General features: G+C 36.3%; 1 protein-coding gene across 27 annotated transcripts in view; it reads left to right on the plus strand.

The window, feature by feature from the left end:
• CCDC88A (coiled-coil domain containing 88A) overlaps positions 1–24,044 on the plus strand; it is a 135,742-nt gene that overhangs the window by 51,179 nt on the left and 60,519 nt on the right. For all 27 annotated transcript variants that reach the window (XM_055240567.2, XM_055240573.2, XM_055240574.2 and 24 more), the window contains exons 6-9: positions 6,847–6,930; positions 8,434–8,574; positions 15,178–15,350; positions 21,355–21,436. In XM_055240567.2, the coding sequence (XP_055096542.1) occupies positions 6,847–6,930; positions 8,434–8,574; positions 15,178–15,350; positions 21,355–21,436 (480 nt within the window). The remainder of the gene's footprint in view (positions 1–6,846; positions 6,931–8,433; positions 8,575–15,177; positions 15,351–21,354; positions 21,437–24,044) is intronic.

Consider the following 24,044-nt stretch of genomic DNA (forward strand, 5'->3'; position numbering starts at 1 on the left):
AGTAGCTGGGATTATAGGGGTGCGCCACCACACCTGGCTAATTTTTTATTTTTAGTAGAGACAGGGTTTCACCATGTTGGCCAGGCTAGTCTCGAACTCCTGACCTCAGGTGATCCGCCCACCTCAGCCTTCCAACGTGCTGGGATTACAGGCTTGAGTCATCGTGCCCGGCCTAATTTTTTTCATATGAAGAGAGAATAAGTTTTATCAACTGCAGAAAACAAGCGAAGGCTCAAGGAGACCATCATTCTAACCTGTGTTAACATCATTCAAGGTTTTTTAGAAATGAGGAGATGGAAAGGGTGTCAGACCTTGGTTTTTGATATGATACCAGCTTGTCAAGAAACTCGGAGACCTGTCTTTATATATATTTTATGTCCATGTAGTCATAGCAGAATTATGCTTTTACTTGAGAGCCCTTAAGACTTGCATCTATTGTGGTGCCAGAATGATGTATCTACCAAGAAAGGAGGAAAGATCCAATTTTGAAAAATGTTACCATTCTGCATTTCAAAAATGTTAGTGACCTAATTTTTTTCTTTTAATGTTTATGGGTGCTATAATAAAGGACAGGGATTTTAGAAAAAAGATGTAAAGCTCAAGGAGTTTGAATTTTAGAGAAGACAGAGTAAACAGTACGAGTTTGAGGTGATAATTACCATAATGTAATATACATTGGTGCATTGAAGAAGTATTTTCTTAAGTTTACGTGTAGTATTAGGAGAGCCCTCTGACAAGGTAATATTTGAAATGAGAGCAAAGATGTTGAGAAAACAGCCTATTTAAGGAACATAAAGTGTGGGTGGGCCAGGGGTGGTGGTGGGTGGATCATTTGAGGTCAGGCATTCAAGACCAGTCTGGCTACATGGTGAAACGTTGTCTCTGCCAAAAGAAAAATACAAAAAATTAGCTGGGCATAGTGGCTTGTGCTTGTAGTCCCAGCTACACAGGAGGCTGAGACAGGAGAATTGTTTGAACCTGGGAGATGGAGGTTGCAGTGAGCCGGATGGCTCCACTGCACTCTAGCCTGGGCGACAGAGCAAGACTTCATCTGAAAAAAAAAAAAAAGTGTGGTTGAAATGTAGGATTCATGGGGATGAGTGGCAAGATATTAGACTGGAGAGTTTACATGAATTGAGTTATGAAGGACTGGATTTGCCACTTTAAGATAGAGTTCAGATTTCAGGCCAGACGCGGTGGCTCACACCTGTAATCCCAGCACTTGGGATTCTGGAACGGTGGATCAACTGAGGTCAGGAGTTCCAGACCAGCCTGGCTGACATAGCGAAACCCTGTCTCTACTAAAAATACAAAAATTAGCTGGGTGTGGTAGTGGGCACCTCTAATTCCAGCTACTCAGGAGGCTGAGGCAGGAGAATTGCTTGAACCTGGAAGGTGGAGGTTGCAGTGAGCCAAGATCGTGCCACTGCACTCCAGCCTGGGTGACAGAGAAGACTCCATCTCAAAAAAAAAAAAAAAAAAATTATTCTGTAGGTGTTTTGGAGCCACTACTACTAATAATATAAAATGTGTGACCAACATCTGTCAGCCTTCAGCTGTGACCATATAAACAATTAGAAGTCTTTGTTGATACTTAATAGCCAGAATGTGTTTCTGGACAAGAAGTTATTGAGGAAACCAATCAGCCAACAAGTATTGTTGGAACATTTTGTAAAATGTCGTCTCTACTACAGAAAATTTGTTCATCTTGTAGTTGAACAGATTAAAATTCTAATGATTAGTATAATATGTAAATAGCATGTTTTCCCACATCTAGGTCAATCAGTTTTATCTGTTATAATTGTTATTTGTAGATAGAAATAGCAAGATAAAATTTGCTGATATGATACTAGAGTTTAGGAAATCAGTGGACCACAGGTTTCAAGAGATGCTATGTTCATGAAAAGAAATATAGTAGGAATACTAACAGTAGATAATAATATAGTAGAAATAATAACATAGGGCTGGGTGCAGTGGGTCATGCCTGTAATCCCAGCACTATGGGAGGTCGAGGCGGGAGGATTGCTTGAGCCCAGGAGTCTGAGATCAACCTGGGCAACATGAGGAGAATCTATCTGTACAAAAAAAAATTTTTTTTAATTAAAGAGGGAGAAAGAGAGAGAGAGCGAGGGGGGAGAGAAACAAGCATTGGGAAATTGAAAAATATTTTCTTCTTTTGAAGAAAAAAATGAAATTCTTAAGAGGAAGCAGCATTCAAAAACAGTAAAGTTAACCATTATCCAAAGATCTTACCTGACAAAATAAATTGTGACTTTTAATCCTTGATTATATGTAAGTAAAAGCCACAGAAATAACTTTAAATATGAAGAAAACCGTCCAAGGCCAGGGCTTGGGTATTTTTATTACTGGATGTCCAACTCAGTCAAGTTCCTCTAGAATCTTTTTCAATGGGCAACACAAGTCTTCTGAACCAGTTCTTAGCATCACCTAGAATTTTCACACATCTGTGACTCTTCATCCTAGCCCTGAAGTAGTTAGAGAGTCCTAGGTGAAACCATCCTATGCAGAAAAAAAATTTTTGCAGTGTTTTGTTTGGAAATTTCTTTGTTCTAAGACTATGTGAAATTCACCTCTTTTTAGCAGAACTTAAAACCTATACAATACCTATCAGTGCAGGCTACTTAGTATCCAGAAATATTACTTATTTTGGACTTTGGCCAGGTTGGGTAGTGCTGAAAGTAACTGAGTGTCAAGTGTGGTTGGAATTAAAATTTTGACCCTTTTATGCACCCTTAGAAGGAATCTAACATTAGTATTTGATTCTGAAAACAGTTTTGAACTTGGTCAGTTTGATGGCTACAATCTATTGTTTATTTATCAATGATCCGTAAAGCATCTTAAAAGTTAGCATTTTAGAACTTTATCATATCACTTTTTAAGGAAATAAAACAAGTTTCTGCTTGGTTCAATGATGCGCCGCCTTTAGTCTCAGCTACTTGGGAGGATCACTTGAGGCCAGGAGTTCAAGGCAGCCGTATGCTATGATCATGCCTGTGAATAACCACTGTGTTCCAGCCTGGTAATGTAGCAAGACCCAGTCTCTTAAAAAAAAAAAAAAAGGAAATAAAACAATTTCTAGCAAGGCATTTGTTTTTCTGAGAATATCTAAAAATACAAATATAGCTCAAAGAGGGAGGCTTTTGTTGATACAAGTATTGTTTTTTTTTTTTTTTTTTTTTTTTTTTTGAGATGGAGTCTCGCTCTGTCGCCCAGGCTGGAGTGCAGTGGCGCAATCTCGGCTCACTGCAAGCTCTGCCTCCCAGGTTCACGCCATTCTCCTGCCTCAGCCTCTCCGAGTAGCTGGGACTACAGGCGCCCGCCACCACGCCCGGCTAATTTTTTGTATTTTTAGTAGAGACAGGGTTTCACCGTGGTCTCGATCTCCTGACCTCGTGATCCGCCCGCCTCGGCCTCCCAAAGTGCTGGGATTACAAGCGTGAGCCACCGCGCCCGGCCCACAAGTATTGTTTTCAAATACCTAATAGGAAATTTACCATTTTAACAATTTTTTAAGTATATAGTTAAGTGGTGTTCTGATTGCTGTACATTCACATTGTTGTGTAACCATTACCACCATCCATCTGAAGAATTTTTCTCATCTTCTGAAACTAAAACTCTGTACCCATTAAATGATGACTCCCCTTTGTTACCAGACCTCGGTAACCACCATTTTACTTTATGTCTCTATGAATTCAATTGCTCTAGGTACCTCATATAAATGGAATCATACAGTATTTGTCCTTTTGATGGGCTTATTTCACTTAACATAATGTCTTTAAGGTTTTTTCATGTTATAGCATGTGTCAGTTTCCTTCCTTATTAAGGCTGAATAATATTCCATTGTTTATATATACCAAATTTTGTTCATCCATTCATCATTGATGAGCACTTGAGTTGCCTCCATTTTTTGGCCCTTGTAAACAATGTTGCTATGAACATGAGTGTACAAATGTCTGTTTGAATCCCTGCTTATTGCTCTTTAGTAGAACTATGATTTATTTAGACCTATATTATCTGTTTTCTTATTTAAAACACTATAATGTGTTCCTTGTTTTATTATTTTCTTGTTCAATAGCTTGTTTTGGGTGCCATTTCCTCTATTTTAGTATAGCTTTTCCATATAAACCTGTCTTCTTTCTTTAAGATCGTAGAGCAGGTATTGAAAATATGAGGGATTTGAGGAATAATGTATTAAGGGCTTAAGCTCTCTGGTAGAAGATGTACAACTTTATGGTTTATGCATTTCTCTCCCACCCACCTCCCACCCTAATCACTTTTTTGCTTTTTTCCTATGTCCAAGTTGCCTCATCGTATCTTGTGTGTGTGTGTGTGTGTGTTTGTGTATGAGTGACAGAGTCTTGCTCTGTTGCCCAGGCTGGAGCGTAGAGGCGTAATCTCAACTCACTACAACCTCCGCCTCCTGAGTTCAAGCAATTCTTCTGCCTTAGCCTCCCAAGTAGCTGGGATTACAGGCGCCTGCCACCACACCTGGCTAATTTTTTGTATTTTTAATAGAGACAGAGTTTCACCATGTTGGCCAGGCTGGTCTTGAACTCCTGACCTCAGGTGATCCAGCCGCCTTGGCCTCCCAAAGTGTTGGGATTACAGGCGTGAGCCACCACGCCTGGCCTCCATATCATATTCTTAGAATATCATGGTAGTCTACTGGCTTAGTAATCAGTTACTATAGTACAGTAGAGTTAAAAAATTAATTTTAGTGCCCATGATAGTTTAAGAACTTTACTTAAAGATAGGAGAGCTTAATTTTAATTGGAAAAAACAGTTTGCTGATATTATTTCGTCTTCACAGCTGGTATTAAGCTATATATCTGTTTTTAACACCAGACTTTCTCATGCTCTGGAGCTGGGCTATTCAATACAGTAGCCACTAGCCACATGTGGCTATGTAAATTAAAATTAATTACAATTAAAATTTCAGTTTCTCAGTTGCACTAGCTACATTTCAGGTACTCAATAGTTGTGTATAGCTAATGATCACCGTATTGGGCAGCTCTGACATAGAAATTTGATCTGATTATTCAGCTTCAAAGTTTGAATATTTTATTCTTTTTTCCATCTTGACAGTCTTTCTCTTTTCTGTCCTTCAAAAGCCTATGAAATTTATTCTGTATCTTTAGGGAAGCCCAACCTGTTTATAAAACATTTTGAGAATGCTTAACTTTTAACAGTTAAATTAAGGTGTGAGATTTAGTAGAAATCGTGTGTGTTACAAGGGTAAAGGAAGAATTTTCATTGATTTGTGTTGAGATTGTGCTAAAGGATGAGCTCCTGAAGATAGTACAAGTAAAAAACAAGTGGCTCTGGCTTAGAAAAGGGAAGTATATCTATTTAGTCTAAACTGAAGGCAGAGAAAGATACGGCAGTTGAATTAAGGGACTCTTTGGTGAGTCATAGTCATTACCTTTGATAATAATTATGCTGTTTTGTGTTCTGATAGGCTCAGAAACTGCGTAGGTCAACAATTTTCGTAGTGTTAAAATTTAAAATTGATGTTACTCTACCTGAAAAGTTAATTATTTTATATAATGCTACGAATTTATGATTAGAACGTAATTCTTAATTGTTCTTACAAGGCCTATCAAGTATTATTTGCTAGACAAAAATTCTTGAGTTTAAACCCACTAATTTTTATTCCATCCACCCAAAACTCTGACTTCCTAATCACAACTAGGTATTATACATTTCCGGTAATTTAGTTTTAACCATTTTATTATCCTAATAATTCTGTGTTTACAAGATATAGAACTTTCTGCATTGATGGAAGTGTATTTAAATTGTATAGTAGTAGAAAATATAGCATTACAATTTGATAAACGTAAAGCATAAATCAGAGCCTTATAAGTTTCATGATCAAAGAGCTAGTTTGTAATTTTGTGACTATATTGTCCTCACTAGTAGTTCAGTAATTGGCCCAGGAGATGCATCTAAGTTAGACAAGGCAGTGCTGTCTATTTTGTAGGCACTTTGCATTTGTTAGCTGTAAGAATACAGTGATACTAGCAGTTGGTTTGCAGCATTAGAGATGTATGTGAAGGTGGAGATTAAAATGCACGTTAAATTGTTAATGCTGACTGGAAGGAAAAAGATTGTTCTGCATTTTAATATTTGTAATTTATATAAAGCTTTTTAAAAGTTACACAATAAAGAATTACCCCCTTTATTCCATTTGGTTACATGTGTACTCATGTATATATTTTTTAATTTTGCCTCTGGTAACTTTGCTATGTTAGAAACAAATCAAATATTTATTAGATTACATTATAAATGTTGAACTGGGCCACAAAAGTGGGTTTCTTTTATTAAGCTTGATAGGATGAAGATGTGAGAATGAATTGTAAGCTTGAAGTAAAAATTGCTTAAATTCTTTTTCCAAGAAGAAAGGCTGTGTTGTTTGGTAATAGTCAGGGACTGACTGAGCATTTTGGCTGTATTCCGAATGCTGCCACTGACTCACTGTGTTTTTTGGCAAGTAACTTATCCTCACTGAAACAAGTTCTTGATTCTTTACTTCTCTGTGTGTAAAGTTAGCATAATAATATTGTGCTAACCTCAGTTGGGTTGTGTAATGGTTTCCCACTTTAGAACTTTCCAGTATAAAAATAGTATGGATTTTCAGTGCCTTGCTTTTTAAAATAATTATTTCTAAATTGTCGTTTATTAGGTAAGTATGTTAGACAATTTAAATGCAAAACAAAACTCATACTTTTCAAAATATAGCAAACCTCATAAAGTTTTAGTTCTATATAACATTTTAAGGACCATACCCTATAAAGTATGAATAACTATTTTATTCATTTATTTTAGTGTCAGAAAAAAGAAGAATTTATTGAAAGAATTCAAGGTTTAGATTTTGTTACAAAAGCAGCGGTTGCCGCACATATTCAAGAGGTAATGACCTATATACAATTTTATGTGCTATTTATGAAGCTTGTGGTGTGTTTATCTCCTAAAATACTTAAAAGTCATAGAATAAGCAAGAACAAATCAACAAATATAGATGGACCCTGCTTTTGTACAAATTGTCTTCTCTTTAGAGATAGTTCGTTACACTTGGCACACTGTTAACTACAAATATACTGTTGCCTTTATTCTATAGTGACATAGGCAGAAAGTGTTCTTTGAGGAATGAGGTATATGTCTTTGTTAGAATGGATTACAAAGCAGTAAATGGAAACAGCAGAAAGTGGAACAGTGCTTGTAATTCAAAACGATAGTGAGGTAAGATGACAAGCTTAGTATTGTCATTCTAGTGAGTTTCTTTTGAATGAGTAGACAGCATAATTTTTATTCAAAGATATTACTTGAATTATAAACACATTAATGATTTGTAGCATTCATATAAAAACTTAAGTCTAGGGCATATTGTGCAGTGTCAAATAATTGAAATTAAAATTTGTTAAGATTCCTTTTAAAAGCTGCTGTTTCTGTATCTGTCTATTCTTGGGCTTTTAATCTTATAAAGACATTTTAGAATTAGTATGTTAAATTTTACATGTTGATTAGAAAAGGGAAAAGAAAATTTTTTAATAGTGAAAATTGGTAGTATTTTAAATATTCTTTGTTTAGAAGACTTTTGTGTTCCATAGGACATCTTTTCTCTTATTTAGCATTTGTAAAGCCCAGATTTCTTATCAGTAACATTATTATCAATAATAAGTGTATTAGTACTTTACAAGATGTAGTTTTATTGGTAGTCTCCCATTATAGAGACATTTTTGCTTTATGCTAGTTATATGGATTTGTTTTATTCTGAATAAATGCTAAGTATTGCAAGTTACTGAATTTGCCACCATCCTTGGAAGTGTAATTATTTTTGCTGTTTGTTATGAAAGTTAAAGCAAATTACTAGAATTACAGTGAGAAATGGAAGGCACTTATATAACCTTTCCATTCTTTTCAAGATCTTTATATTGGTAATCCTTTCTCCTAAGCTTCTGTGACAGTGTCATCTTCAGAATCTATAAAGACCTAGATATTCAGTAACAACAATGCAATAACGTATATCCTACAAGATTAAAAACCTTTTGCTCTTGAATTCAAGTATAATAAATTAAAAGTCTTATCTACAAAATTCAGTTGATTTTGTTAAAGAAGTCGTCAGGATATATCAACATTACTTACCTTTAAGAATGCCTTGAGTTAAATATTAATATTTTATTTTTGTTGACTAGAAAATGAATATTAATTCATTTAAGGCTTATATTTAGTTAAAATAATTTTTATTTGTAGTGTTTTCATCATTAATTTCAAATGTTCTGCTTTTAACGTCATACTGGCTTTTCATATTTTATATGGGTTATATAATACTTGAGCTAATATTGTACTATGGTGAAATAGATTTTTAAGTATTAGCCACTTTTTTGGTTGTTTATTTTGGTTACTTTTCTAAAGGTAACCCATAATCAGGAAAATGTGTTTGACCTGCAATGGATGGAAGTGACTGATATGTCGCAGGAGGACATAGAACCACTCTTGAAAAATATGGCATTGCATCTAAAAAGACTTATAGATGAGAGAGATGAACATTCAGAGGTTTGTAAATTTCTTTCAGTATATTGTGAAAGTTTGCTTTCCAAAAAAGAAAATAGTAGCTTTAGGAAGTTTTCAGAAACGATACTATTTCTCAGAGACAGGTAATACAGGAGTGTCTTTTTTTGTGTGGAACACATGAACCTGAAAGGATGTATAAGAACCCCAAATTGCTAGTAAAGAGATTGCAGTTAGGTTTTCTCTTTTTCTTTTAAATTAGTATTATTCTGATTTTGTTCCTATGTGTTTTTCAAGTCATCCCCACAGCTTTGGCAACAATACAAAAGTGTGAAACTGAAAATATAGTTGATGTAAGTGGAAAAATCATTGCCATGAAGCATAAGAATTTGCTTAAGGCTAATTTCTTAGTTTTATTGCCACATGTTGAGGTTGGAAAAGTAAGTTTTAATTAAAGGAGAATAACAGGTGTTCTGAATAAAATGTCCCACAAAAGATCTCAAATGAGGTGTGATTTTAAAAAGAGAATTAAGTCCGTTAAAACAGAACTTTGCTTTTTAAAAAGAGTAACAGTGTACCAAGTTTTCTGTCTGCACTGTCTGAAAGCAGTTTATAGTTTTAAAGAGTCTAGACTTTAGTGCATGTGGTGGTGGATAATATTTTCTTAATATAGTAGAGCAAAGTACTTTGCCATTCTGCAGAATATATAGCTTTTATCAGTTTCATTTACATACGAGAGACAGTTTTGAGCTTATTTATAGAGAATTTGTATCAATACTCTTGAGACCGATGAAAGTCTACATAGAGAAAATTCCTAAGGATTTTTTTCAGAATAAAACTTTCTTGTATCTCTAGGGGTTAGTCAGTTCTGATGTGAATTTTCAATTTTTCTTCAGGCATTAAACAAAAAGAAAATATATGAAATAAACATTTTTAGAGCAACAATTAAATTTTTAAAAAAGCTAGGACATTGAGACCAAAGGAAGGAAAGAATAAATTGGAAAGCATTCCTACTATGCATCAAATTTATCCTGAGATACTTAGATCATTTCATTTTCAATCAGATTTTTTAACTATATGCTATCTTTTTTTAGTGTCTTTTTACTGATTTATGCATTTTCTAGAACATTTATTTATTTGTATTTCACGTTGTTAAAGGTATTGCAATAAGGCATCCTCTAGCTTCTGAGGAATTATTCTGAAAAATCTATACTTTGGTTTTATTTTATTATATTTTACTTTTTTGAGTTTTTTGAGATGGAGTCTGGCTCTGTCGCACAGGCTGGAGTGCAGTGGCGCGATCTCAGCTCACTGCAACCTCCACCTCCCAGGTTCAAGCAATTCTCCTGCCTCAGCCTCCCAAGTAGCTGGGATTACAGGCATGTGCCACCACGCACGACTAATTTTTGTATTTTCAGTAGAGACAGGGTTTGGCCATGTTGGCCAGGCTGGTCTCTAACTCCTGACCTCAGGTAATCCTCCCTCCTCGGTCTTCCAAAGTGCTGGGATTACAGGTGTGAGCCACTGCACCTGGCCTATACTTTGGTTTTATATGACTGATGGGCACGTATAAAATGTTTGATCTCAGGCTGGGCGTCTCAAAAAAAAAAAAAGTTTGATCCCATTTAAATGAATTGATTAATATGGGGTGAACAGAATACTTATCATTACATGACTCTGGTAAACTAAAAGGAATATGAAACACTATATAGAATGATTGTTTGAAAAACCTTTTAAAATATGTTATCCTGCCAATTAAGCATTTTTGTTGAATTTGTTTTTCAAATAAGGAAGAAAAAGTGGTCATACTCTTCTGTCTCAGATACTTGGGAAACAACTTGCTAGCTGGGAGAGGGTGGGGGAGAGATATCCAATTATCTGGGAAATTTTTTTCCCTCAATTTGGGCTACCAATAGACTAAAAGGTCATTTAAAAAATTGTGAAAAATGTTAGACAAATGTAAAGGTAGTATGTAAATGTAATTCTTTGTCATTCAGTTAGATTGAAACAAGTTCTTAGAGTTTCTCTTTAACTTTTTTTATTTTGATTAGCTTTTGTTATAATTTTTTCACTTCAGTCTAAAAAGTATATAATTTGGTCACCCTTTTTAACATTTCTCTTTCGTATTCTTAATGCTATAGAACAAGTATGTCTTCAGTCCTCTCCTTTTACTAAAAACCAAATAGGAGATATTTAATTAATTTAAGATTTCTTTATTATCACTATTTATTTTATGCCAGACTTTGTGCTGTAAGTTTAACACATACTGTTGTATTAAATCTGCATGAAAACCCCATTTTATAGATGAGGATACTCGAGCCCCAAGTAGTTACGTAACTTGCCAGATTTAACTTCACTACCCGTGGTTAGAAACATAATACTGTAATAACTTTGCCTAAATCCATGATTGTACTGAGCACATCTCTAATTTCTTTTCCTTAATAATGAGTTCTACAAGTAGAATTAATAGGTCACCTTTTTTTTTTTTTGTCGTTAGCATTGATGTATCTTTTTATGTTCATTCTTCAGTATATATTAAGAAACGCCTGGTTTTTGCAAGGCCTTGTGCTTGGGAGCAAAAAACTGACAAACTATTTCAAAAAAGAAACAAAGATTGTTATAGTCTAATAAGGAAGTTATTTTAATAAAATAATTATAATACAATTTTGAAAGTGATAAGTACAAAAGTGATGTATATCATTTTTATATATATTCCTATAGCATATAGTATATATTCCTATATATATTCTTATATATATGCTACAGGAATGGGAGGGCATATGAAATTAGTTATGCTTTAAAAACATTTCCCGTCAGATTATTTTGTTTGTTTTTGCGTCAGACTATTTTGAAAATGTATAGGAAGGCTTGAACTTAAGAAGTTACTGCCATTAGAGAAATGTCAAAATATCTAAATAATCTTTAATGGAAAATACTCTGGAAACTCTTAACTTTTAAAATACCAGGTTTCTTTTTTTCTTTTTAATATTTTGTAATATGTCGTTCATTGACTTCTGGAAGCTCTTGATAGATATCTCCATTTCACCACCTACTAAGTTCAAATGTAGTATCTGTCTTCTGTATTTTCTACTGTTCTTAATTTTGTGAATTGCTTAATTGAATATTTTTGAGCACCCATTTTTGTATAAAATACTATGCTAGATAAAATTAGAAATTGAGAGATACAAAGGAGGTGTAAGAAAGATTGTATCTGGTTTATTGAGAAAACTACATTATTTGTAAGTACAAAATATGAGCTAGCATATAATTAAGTGCCAGTTTATTTGTGCATGAGACAAATATTAAATACTACTCTCTGTCAGCTTTGTTAGAGTCAGGAGATGTCAGAAAGCAAGATTAAAGATAATTGAGACAGTAAGAAAATATACAAATAAAAGTTGACTCCAAGTACACGGAGCCTGGGCTACCTTGGAGATTAATAACACTATTCACATAGAGATAGGGAAGTTGTGATGAGCATGCTGATAGAGGGATAGAATTGAATAGTGTCCTTGGAAATAGGAACCATCCTTCAAAAAGTGCCAAGAAGGGATTGTGATTTTTTTTCCCCTGGATTGAAGAAACTTGTATATCTTTGAAGAACAAAGAGAAAAAAGCCAATAAGAAGAAAGAAATTGAAATGTTTAAGTAAGGAATATCTGTTAGGAGTAAAAAAATGCATAAGAAGAAAGGAGTTAATCCCAGGTGGTTTTGTTTCTTTGGCAAATTGGAGGAGAGGTCATTTATTGGAAGTAATGATAGCAGTTTGCAGTTGGAGGCTTAAGTGAGAAAAGGTAATACATTTACATAGTCATCATAGGGAAATTTGAAAGGAAATCAGCAAGATTTCAATAAAAGGATAGATGGGCAGTAGAAAGAGTTTGATTGAAAATGGATAGCAAGATCTGTAGTAGGACTGTGTAACTTCTTGTTTTTCTGTTAGGGCTTTATCATCTTGGAGCAAAAATAGAGAAAACTGATAGTGGGTCAGGAAGATAACAGTGTTAGAGTCAAACATGAATTTGAATCTCTGCTATCCGTATCATTGGTTGGGTGACTTTGGTTAAGTTATTTAATCCATATGAGCCTAAGTTTTATCATGTCTAAAACTGGTGTAATACCTCTATTGCAAATTATAGTATTGGATGAGATCTTGTTGGAAAATCCCTCACAAGTTCTATAAATGTTAATTCCTTTTTCTTTTTCTGCAAAGAGTGAGTCAGTAACAGCACAATAAGGATGACATTTAAGGGCCTAATTATAATTCCAGGCTGAGTGGGAACTCTAAAGTAGCCAGGAGTAATCTCTTGGACTGAGTAAAAGCGAGGAGGAGTTGAGTGATTAAAGGTTCAGGAGTAGATACGGTGACATAGGAAAATGATAGTAAAGGAGGCATGCTACAATAGAAGAATTGCTTCGTTTGCTGGAGAAAACTGAATGTATTGAATAAGGAGTGGACATGAAATTAGTAGGGAGAAAAAGAAATGGGAAGTAACATTCTGAGGTTCATCAACAGACATACTGGAATCGGAAAGCAATAGTTACTGGCAAGAAGGTAAGACAGACCTTGATACAGGTGCTGAAATGTATCGTGAGGATAAAGAAATGAATTCTGGTAGATGTTGAAAAAAAAAAGTAATGATTCAAGGAAGGCAGATAAGACTTGGTGATGAGAAATAAAGCAAGGATGCTTATTTCATGATCCCAAGGTGGTAACCCCACCCATTCTTTCTAGAATAGTAGTACAGCTGAAATTGCTATATAAGACAGTTTATTTGCCTGAGAAGTTTGAAAGAAAAACCTGAGAAATTGGTTTAGAGTAAGAGAATTTACAGATAACAAAAGGAAAATTAAGGGAATGGAGGAATAGGTACATATAGCCCTGAAAGTTTAGATTTAGGAAAATGAAAGGGAGGTTTGTGTCCCATGGAGGGGAAAGAAAGAGAGAAAGGAGAGAGAGGAGAGAGAGGGAGAGAGAGAGAGAGAGGGAGGGAGGGAGGAAGGAAGGAAGGAAGGAAGGGAGGGAGGGAAGGGAAGGGAGGGAGGGAGGAAGGAAGGGAGGGAAGGGAAGGAAGAGAGGGAGGGAAGGGAAGGAAGGAAGGAATCTTTGAGATGGGAAGCAGAAGGAAGGAAGGAATCTATCTTTGAGATAGGAAGCAGATTGGAACTACTATTAGAGCATAAGATGTGGAGTTAGACTGGCCTGGAGTCATGGCATATTAGCTAGTTGTGTGATTATGGAGAAATCAATCACTGTGCCTCAGTTACTTACTGCAGAGTAAAGAGATTGAGCTAAACCTTTGAGGTATTGTTAGGACCCTCCAAGAACCCTGTTCATAATTCAAGAACAGTGCTGTCCAATTCTGCAGTGATGGCAAGATTGTATTTCTGGGCTGTCCAAGATTGTATTTCTGGGCTGTCCCAGTGCATACAGTAATGGCTGTGTGCACTTGAAATGTGGCTAGTGTGACTAAGGAACTGAATTTTATTTTATTTTTTTGAGATGAAGTCTCACTCTGTCATCCAGGCTCGAGTGCAGTGGAGCAATCTTGGCTCATTGTAACCTCCTGCCTCAGCCTCCCGGGTAGCTGAGATTACAGGTGCGCACCACCATGCCCAGCTAATTTTTTTGTATTTTTAGTACATGTGGGATTTCACCATGTTGGTCAGGCTGGTCTTGAACTCCTGACCTCAAATGATCTGCCCTCCTCAGCCTCCCTAATTGCCGTGATTACAGGTGTGAGCCACTGTGCCCGGCCCGGAACTGAATTTTTAACTTAAAAATTTTTTAATTAAATAGCCACCTATGCTACTGGCTATTATATTGGACAACATAGTTCTGGCCAAATCACTTTTGGGTTTATTTCTTTTGTATGTCAACAGGTCTTTTATGCCTTTCCAACATTGGCTGTCTAATCTAATCATTTTCATCATAATTGATTTCTTTTGTTAAAAAAACTAGGAAGGGAAAAATAGTAAAGACATGGAATGAACCCAAATGCCCTCAATGATAGATTGGATAAAGAAACTGTGTTACATATAAACCATGGGATACTATGCAGCCATAAAAAGGAATGAGATCATGTCCTTTGCAGGGACATGGATGAAGCTGGAAGCCATTATCCTCAGCAAACTAATGCAGGGACAGAAAAGCAAACACCACAGGTTTTCACTTACAAGTGGAAGCTGAACAATGAGAACACATGGACACAGGGAGGGGAACAGCACTCACTGCAGCCTGTCAGTGGAGGCCAGGTGGGGAAAACATTAGGGAAAAGAGCTAATGCATGCTGGGCTTAATACCTAGGTGATAGGTGCAGCAGACTACCATGGCACACATTTACCTACGTAACAAACATGCATACCCTGCATGTGTACCCCAGAACTTTAAAAATAAATAAATAAAAAGAAAAAAACTAGGAAGGGAAAAACATTATTATCTTGTTTAGTGTCATTTGCTAAGTAGCTCATGCATGAACTGTTGAATGAAACTTTTAAGAATGACAACTAAATATGATAGTTAAGATGCTTTTGACCAGTGAATTGTTTTTGGTATTGTAGTACAATTCTTAGACCTAGTGGATCGTGTCGATGTGTTTAGTTTGCTAATATGTGGAATACTGAAAGTGATTCTGTGTGTATTTCTAGACTATCATGGAACTCTCTGAAGAGCGAGATGGTCTTCATTTTCTACCCCATGCCTCTTCATCTGCACAGTCACCCTGTGGTTCTCCAGGCATGAAGCGAACAGAAAGTCGACAACATCTGTCGGTGGAACTGGCAGATGCTAAAGCCAAGATAAGAAGGCTTAGGCAGGAATTGTAAGTTGCTGATTTTTGAGGTTCATTGAATTTATATGGTCCCAAAGGTGACCTAAACAATATTTTTAAGCTTATGGAAATATTGCTAGCTTGTGTCAGTGTTTTCACAAGTATGTGTCAAAATGAGAAAAATAAGGAGGTTGGCATAAGATTTTCCTATTGTTAAACCTAAACAGTTTAAAGGATGCCTTTTATTCTGGATTTATGGCCTTTCTAGCCTTCTAGTATGTATTTTTTTAAATAAAATAATGTATGTTTTTAAATAAAATAATGTCCTCATTTGGCAAATTTGGGCTCTTAATTTTTTGTCTTTACATTCCTTGAAATCCAAATTACTAGGAACTACTGATGGAGATCAATAAGTCTAACTCTTTTAAAATTAATGTTTTGCACCTATTCTCCCCCCCAAAATTTAATGTTTTAAAAGACTGAGTTCTTTGCATTATACTGTTACCAAAAAATAGTTTCGTGTATGTATCTTGCATTGAAATGCCTGAGTTACGTACTTAGTAAAGGTAAATACAGTCATGTGCCATATAACGATGTTTCAGTTAACAATGGACCACATATATGATGGTGGTCCTGTCAGATTACAATGGTGCTGAAAAATCCCTATCATCTAGTAACGCCTTGATGTTCCTGACCCTGTGTATGCCTAGGCTAGTGCGTGTCTTAGTTTTTAACAAAAAAGTTTAAAAGTAAAAAAAGAAAAATGCTTATAGAGTAAGGATATAGGCCAGGCGCGGTGGTTCACATCAGTAATCCCAGCATTTTGGGAGGCTGAGGTGGGCGGATTGCCTGAGGTCAGGAGTTCAAGACCAGTCTGGCCAACATGGTGAAACCCCATCTCTACTAGAAAATACAAAAAAATTATCCGGGCATGGTGGGGTGCGCCTGTAATCCCAGCTACTTGGGAGGCTGAGGCAGGGGAATTGCTTGAACCAGGGAGGTGGAGGTTGCAGTGAGCCGAGATGGTGACACTGCACTCCAGCCTGGGCGACAGAGCGAGACTCTTGTCTCAAAAAAAGAAAAAAAAAAAAAGCATGAGGATATAAAGAAAGAAAATATTTTTGTACAGTTGTACAATGTGTTTATGTTTTAACTAAACGTTACTAAACATTATTATAAAAGAGTTAAGTTTAAAAATTTTTAAGTTTATTATATTAAAAACATGGCCGGTGCGGTGGCTCATGCCTGTAATCCCAACACTTTGGGAGGCCGAGGCGGGTGGATCACTTAAGGGCAGGAGTTCAAGACCAGCCTGGCCAACATGGTGAAACCCTGTGTCTATTAAAAATACAAAAATTAGCCAGGCATGGTGGTAGGCACCTGTAGTCCCAGTTACCTGGGAGACTGAGGCAGGAGAATCGCTTGAACCTAGGAGGTGGAAGTTGCAGTGAGTCAAGATCACACCACTGCACTCCAGCCTGGCCAACAGAGCGAGACTCTCTCAAAAAAAAAAAAAAAATACCATTTTTTATCTTTTATACCTTATTTTTACTGTACCTTTTCTATGTTTAGATATGTTTAAAAACACAAATACTTAACCATTGTGTTACAGTTGCCTGCAGTATTCAGTACTGTCACATGCTGTATAAGTTTGAGAAGCAATAGGCTATACCATATAGCCTAGGTATATAGCAGGCTATTACCATCTAGATTTGTGTAAGTACTATATGCTCTGTGATGTTTGCCCAGTGATGAAATCACCTAACTCGTTAGAGTGTATTCCTATATTTAAACGATGCATGACTGCATTCAGCTTTGATTAGTGCTGATGAAATTGTATTTTCTTAATTTTAAGACCATTACAGAAAAGTAAGTGTAAATGTTACATAGGCATTCCTTGGTGAACCACAAGTGAAGATATGTGATCAGTCTCTGCTGGAGATTTGTTTTCATTTTGTACTTTTAAAAGAACAAAGGATTTTTGTTGTGGGGGCTTTTTTTTTTTTTTTTTTGGTTTGGTTTCTTGGAATTTGAGCTTCAGAATATAGATTTTAAATTTAAAACCACAATGTAGCAATTAAATTTATTTACTGATTATTTAAAGTAGTTAAAGAAAGTGATTGAATATGCAAGGTAGAAAAAATATTACAGTCCATAGGAAAATTTGAAAATAAAAAATAACAGCTTTCATTTGTGGATGTCTGCATTATTACGTATCTATTGAAATGAACACGCCCATGATATTCTATAAACAGCTGCACCAGGAAAATTAGGGAAGAGATTGCTGTTATTAGTTTGACTGGCAGTTAATGGATAGTCTAAATAGTGAACACTAGTTTGCTCCATATAATTTAGCACAATCTTCTCCAGTCTTTAGATAAAGCATGCAATTAGAACCGTAGTGATGGCTGTGAATTTGTTTAAGGTTTTGCACTATGTTCAAATTTAAGTTTTAAATAAAATTTACTTGGACATAGAGTATATTAAAATTCCAGACAACTTGAGGAGATTGATGAAATTTGGTTTTCTAATACTGATCAGAAAATGTAAATGGATATTTTTAATGGGTAAATAAATGTGCCAGTATTGTAACTAGTATTCCCAGTAACTAGCTTTTCAACAAATACCATCTAATATCTTCGTTGCCCTTTGAAAATGTGTTTCTTTATGGATTTCTTCTATTATTAAAAAGAAGTAAATCTCCTATTAGTTCTTTTTATTGGGACAAATCTCTACTAAAGTGAATGAAGTGCAGAAATCATGGTAGACAAAAACAGCAGGTTGCCTTATACTGAATGGAAACTATACAATAAGTAATTACAATCAGAAAGTGCAAATTAACAGCATACTCATTTATGGGGCAGTACATTATGATATAATTGCTTTTGATTTATAAACATATAGAGTAAAAGTATAATTTGTGATGAGTGAAAAAAGTAATTTTTAAATTTAAAATAGTAATTTCACTTTTATGCAGTAGTTAATACTACCAAAGACTCCCTTTAACTCTGCCTCCATAAATCCCATGTTTTGAAAGAATTTTTCTAATATATACTATTCATTATTTTTCAAAAAAATAAAAGACTTATTGAGATATAATTCGCAGGTCAGAAAATTCATCCTTTTAAAGTGAACAATTCAGTTGTTTTTTCATAGAGTTTATTCATAGAGTTGTGCAGTCATCACACACCAATTTCTTGTTTTTTTGTTTTTTTGTTTTGAGGTGGAGTCTCACTCTGTTGCCCAGGCTGGAGTGCAATGGCATGATCTCGGCTCACTGCAACCTCCGCCTCCCGGGTTCAAGCAATTCTGCCTCAGCCTCCTGAGTAGCTGGGATTACAGGCGTGCACCACCACGCCTGGCTAATTTTTGTATTTTTAGTGGAGACGGGGTTTCACTATGTTAGTTAGGCTGGTCTTGAGCTCCCGACCTTGTGATCCACTTCCTCAGCCTCCCAAAGTGCTGGGATTACAGGAGTGAGCCACTGCGCCCGGCCCACACACCAATTTCCCGACATTTTCATCACCACAAAAAGAAACCCCATATTTAGTAACAGTCACTATCTTTGCCCTCAGCTCCTGGCAATCACTAATCTACTTTTTGTTTCCATGACTTTGCCTATTCTGGACATTTTATTGTATAAATGGAATCATACAATACGTGCCTTTTGTATTTACTTCATTTACTTAGCATAATGTTTTCCAGGTTCATCCATGTTGTAGCATGTATCAATACTTTATTCTTTTTAGAGTTGAGTAATATTCCACTGAATGGATATACTGGATTTTGATTAGCAATTTTTCGGTTGACGGGCATTTGAATTCTTTCCAGTTTTTGGCTATTAGGAATAATACTGCTATGAACATTCAGGTGCATATTTTTCTGTAGACATCTGTTTTGAATTCTGCGTGTTAACAGATATAAGGAATGGCCAACATTCAACATTGTGAACATAATTAATGCCACTGAATTATATGTTTAAAAATGGTTAAAATGAGGCGGGCATGGTGGCTTACGCCTATAATTCCAGCACTTTGGGAGGCTGAGGCAAGAGGATTGCTTGAGCTCAGGAGTTTGAGACCAGCCTGGGCAACAGAGGGAGACCCGTCTCTACAAATAATTTTTAAAAATTAGGGGTGTGGTGGCACGTGCCTGTGGTCCCAGCTACGTGGGAGCTTGAGGCAGGAGGATCACCTGAACCGGGAGGTCAAGGCTGCAGTGAGCTGGGACTGCACCACTACACTCCAGCCTGGGTAACAGAGTGAGACTCTGTCTCAGATGGGGGAAAAAAAACCCGAAAAAATTCTAAATACTTCTGGGTCCCACGCAGTTCAGATAAGGGATACTTAACGTGTTTCAAATGCCTTTTAACTTGTAATGCACTTTTAGAAATCTGTCCTAAAAGCCAGGCACAGCAGTGTGCACTTGTAGTCCCAGTTACTTAGGAGGCTGAGGTGGAATTCTTGGGCCTAAGAGTTCAAAGCAAAGCTGGGCAACATAGTGACACCCTTTCTCTTAAAAAAGAAAAGAAAAAGAAAACTGTCCTGAAATACATAGGATTTTATGTATAGTAATGAGCTTATTTACTAAAAGATTATATAGTACAATGAAAAATGGAATCCACTTAATAAAGTATGGTTTCTCTAGCAAAGGGAATATTTTTCTACCATTAAAAATTGTGGTTTTGGGCTGGGCACCATGGCTCATGCCTGTAATCCCAGTGCTTTGGGAGGCTGAGGCAGGAAGATTGCTTGAGGCCAGGAGCTCAAGACCACCCTGGACAACAGAGTGAGAACCCATCTCTACAAAAAATTAGCCAGAAGTGGTGGTGCATGCCTATAGTCCCAGCTATTCCGGATGCTGAGGCAGGAGGATCACTTGAGTCCAGGAGTTCAGGGTTGCAGTGAGCTGTGATCATGCCACTGCACTCCAGCTTGGGCGTCAGAGTGAAACCCTGTCTCTTAAAATATATACATACGTATATTTTTAATAATATGTTTTAAATAATATACACATTATATTTTATAATATATATTAATATATAATGGTTTTGAAAAATGTAAGGGCACAAGGAGATGAGAACAATAAGTTGTTTTATACAGTGAACATTTACTTTATTATTATAGAACAGAAGGTAGAAAAATAGAGATAGTGAGTAGAGGCTTATTTTAAGGAGCTTGACTGTGAAGGAGAGAGAAAATGGAGATTAGAAGTAAAGCCATTCTAAGAGAAAAACTAATAGAAGAAATTTGAGGATGTTTATAGGCTACAGGGCAGAAACCAATAGAGAAGTAAAGCTTTTAGTATCTTAACGGCAATTGGAAGTATATAATTTCCTTTCAGCCACTGTAAATGTTGAAAATAGTTGGAGACCCTTATAAGTCTTAGACACAGGTAGAACTGCCTTGCATAAAAAGTCTTAGCTTAGGCTGGGCACGGTGGCTCACGCCTGTAATCCCAGCACTTTGGGAGGCCAAGGCAGGTGGCATCTGAGGTCAGGAGTTTGAGACCAGCCTGAGTATCATGGTGAAACCCCGTCTCTACTAAAAATAAAAAAATTAGCCCGCATAGTGGTGGGCACCTGTAATCCCAGCTACTGAGGCAGGAGAATTGCTTGAACCTGGGAGGCAGAGGTTGCAGTGAGTCAAGTTTGCGCCATTGCACTCTAGCCTGGGTGACAGAGTGAGACTCTGTCTCAAAAAAAATTCTTAGCTTAACTGTCTGTGACTGCAGAGAGTGAGGAAGAGAGAAAGAAGAGTGGAAATGGAAGGGCAGGAAAGATGAAAGGAGAGAAAGGGAAAAACCGTATTACATACTATGAGAACATTAGCCATTGAGGTCAGCCTTTGGAAAACATTAGGGAAGAGGTTTTATTAATGGCATCTAATTATATAAATTCCTAATATCTATCTTTTTTTTTCTCTTCTAGATTAGGATTATGGCTAATACTATGTTCAACTAGTTATTTAGTAATGATGATACATTTACATTAACGCAGATGATGATCACAGTTTTCAAAAATAGTATACTTAATGAATATATTTTTGCATTTAAGGGAGGAAAAGACTGAACAGTTGTTGGATTGTAAACAAGAACTTGAGCAAATGGAAATAGAACTCAAAAGGCTGCAACAAGAGGTTTGTACCTGGAATATCTATTATTTAGGACCACCAAGTAATTGGAAATTGATTTTGTTCCCTGTAACTTATAACCTTTACTTCAATGCTTTATGTAAATAAAAGAGGTTCCTGAGGCTTCAAGAGATTGGATGACTTTTTCAGAGTCTCTCTCTTCAAAAATGTCAGAGCCAAACTTTCTTCCATATTAATGCTATTCAAACTCTGCTAAGATTCAAAAGAGCTACTTAGGACTGGGGTAGTTCCACATTTTTCTTTTTGATGTGTTTGGCTTCTGTGGCCTTGGAAGCTAGAACACCTCTACTGTAAACTATGCTCTTTATGTGTATCTCTCTGTGTCTCTGCTCCCTGATAGTGCTTTATGCTAACTTATATATGATAGAATGCTTTTTGATTTTTTTCACTTTTCCTATTAAATAAGATTAAAACTTTTTAAAAAGTATCTTTATTTTACAGCAGCTTCTTCTTTTTTCACCTTAAACCAAGAGTAATTAATAGTTCCCTTTTACAATCACTCTAATGTTTCATTTTTATTTGGGGTTAGTGTATGAGCTCTTTAATCCATAAGTGCTAAGGATTAGGATAAGGCTGGATAGTTGTTTCTTCCCTTAACTTCCCCATATCTGACATTTTAGATGCAGGGAATACTGTAATTGCAGGATCATAAACTGAGACCTTCATAGATAAATGAGACTGGGCTTCATAGTCTTTATTTCTAGACATGCTGTGGCTGCTTTTCTACTTGTTGGCAGCAGGGTTTTTTTTATGTATGTTGGTTTTCTCTAAAGCGGTAGTTTTCTCTAAAGGTTCTCTCTAAAGCAGTCTTTTTGGTCTCAAGCCTCCTCACCACTAATGAGGATTGGTTTAATGTGGATTATATCTATTGGTATTTACCATATTAGAAACTAAAACTATGAAATTTTAAAAACTTAAGTCTGGCTGGGTGCGGTGGCTCACGCTGGTAATCCCAGCACTTTGGAAGGCTGAGGCAGGTGGATCAAGAGGTCAGGAGTTCGAGACCAGCCTGGCCAACATAGTGAAACCCTGTCTCTGCTAAAAATACAAAAAATTAGCTGGGCATGGTTGTGGGCACCTGTAATCCCAGCTACTCAGTAGGCCGAGGCAGGAGAATTGCCTGAACCTGGGAGGTGGAGGTTGCAGCGAGCCGAGATCATGCCATTGCACTCCAGCCCGGGCAACAGTGTGAGACTCTGTCTCAAAAAAAAAAAAATTAAGTCACTTGGGTTGGGCTCAGTGGCTCATGCCTACAATCCTAGCACTTTGGGAGGCCAAGGCAGGTGGGTTGCTTGAGCCCAGGAGTTAAAGACCTGCCTGGGCAATGTGACAAAACCTCATTGCTACAAAAAAATGAAAAAATTAGCTCCACGTAATGAGGCACACGCCTGTAGTCCCAGCTACTTGGGAGACTGAGGTGGGAAGATCACTCGAGCCTGGGAGGTCGAGGCTGCCGTGAGCTATGAATGTGCCAGTGATCAGCCTGGGTGACAGAGTGAGACCCTGTCTCAAAGGAAAAAAAAAAAAGTCATTAAAAAAATAACCCATTCCATGTTAGACTCCATCTCTAAAATAAATAAATAGGTTGGGCGTGGTGGCTTATACCTGTAATCCCAGCACTTTGAAAGGGCAAGGCAGGCAGATCACTTGAGGCCAGGAATTCAAGACCAGCCTGGGCAACATGGCAAAACCCTGTCTCTACTGAAAATACAAAAATTAATTGGGTGTGGTGGCACACACCTGTAATCCCAGCTACTTGGGAGGCTGAGGCACAAGAATCGCTTGAACCTGGGAGGTGGAGGTTGCAGTGAGTTGAGACTGTGCCACTGCTGCACTCCAGCCTGCATGACAGAGTGAGACTCTGTCTCAAAAAAAAAAAAACAAAAAAAAAGGTAGATGAATAGATACATAGGTATTTTAATGAAATAACCATTATTTACCAAAACAAAGAATAATTAAAAGAACGGTACTATTTTACATTTTTGCCGATCTCTTTAATACCTTGCTTAATAGATGACTACTACTAGGTTCTCATAGCTGTTTCTGCATTTAGTCTGTTAAGATGTCACACACCACGTAGCCTCTGGAAAATCTTTACTGTGCCCTCATGAGAGAATGAAAGTGAAAAAGACAAATAATGTCTTAGGTTATTATGAAAATAGTTTTGACCTCCTGAACTCCCTGAAAAGGTTTCAGGGCCCACAGAAGACCCTGGATTACACTTTAAGAACTACTATCCTAAAGGATTACAGTAAGGCTTTTAAAAGGTTGGATTTTAATATTTGTCTCAAATGACATTAATATATGCACTAATTATTTTATTTGGAAGCATTAAAAAAAGCAAGATTTTGGTATGTCACAACATATCTATAGAAACTTCTATACAGTAATTAATGATTTATTTTAGTAATATTGTTTGCCTTTTCTGTATTTTTACCATCTTTTATTTTAAAATTAACTTTTTCACCATAAATTAATTGCAAATGGTTGTGTTACATAGATATTAACTTATTTTAAAATATCCTGAATATTTTTTACATTCCTGACAGATAGCATATTTAAAAAATATGAACATAAATGTATATATATGTTT

Source organism: Symphalangus syndactylus, chromosome 14, assembly GCF_028878055.3.
Source record: "Symphalangus syndactylus isolate Jambi chromosome 14, NHGRI_mSymSyn1-v2.1_pri, whole genome shotgun sequence".
In the NCBI taxonomy this organism is placed as follows: domain Eukaryota; kingdom Metazoa; phylum Chordata; class Mammalia; order Primates; family Hylobatidae; genus Symphalangus; species Symphalangus syndactylus.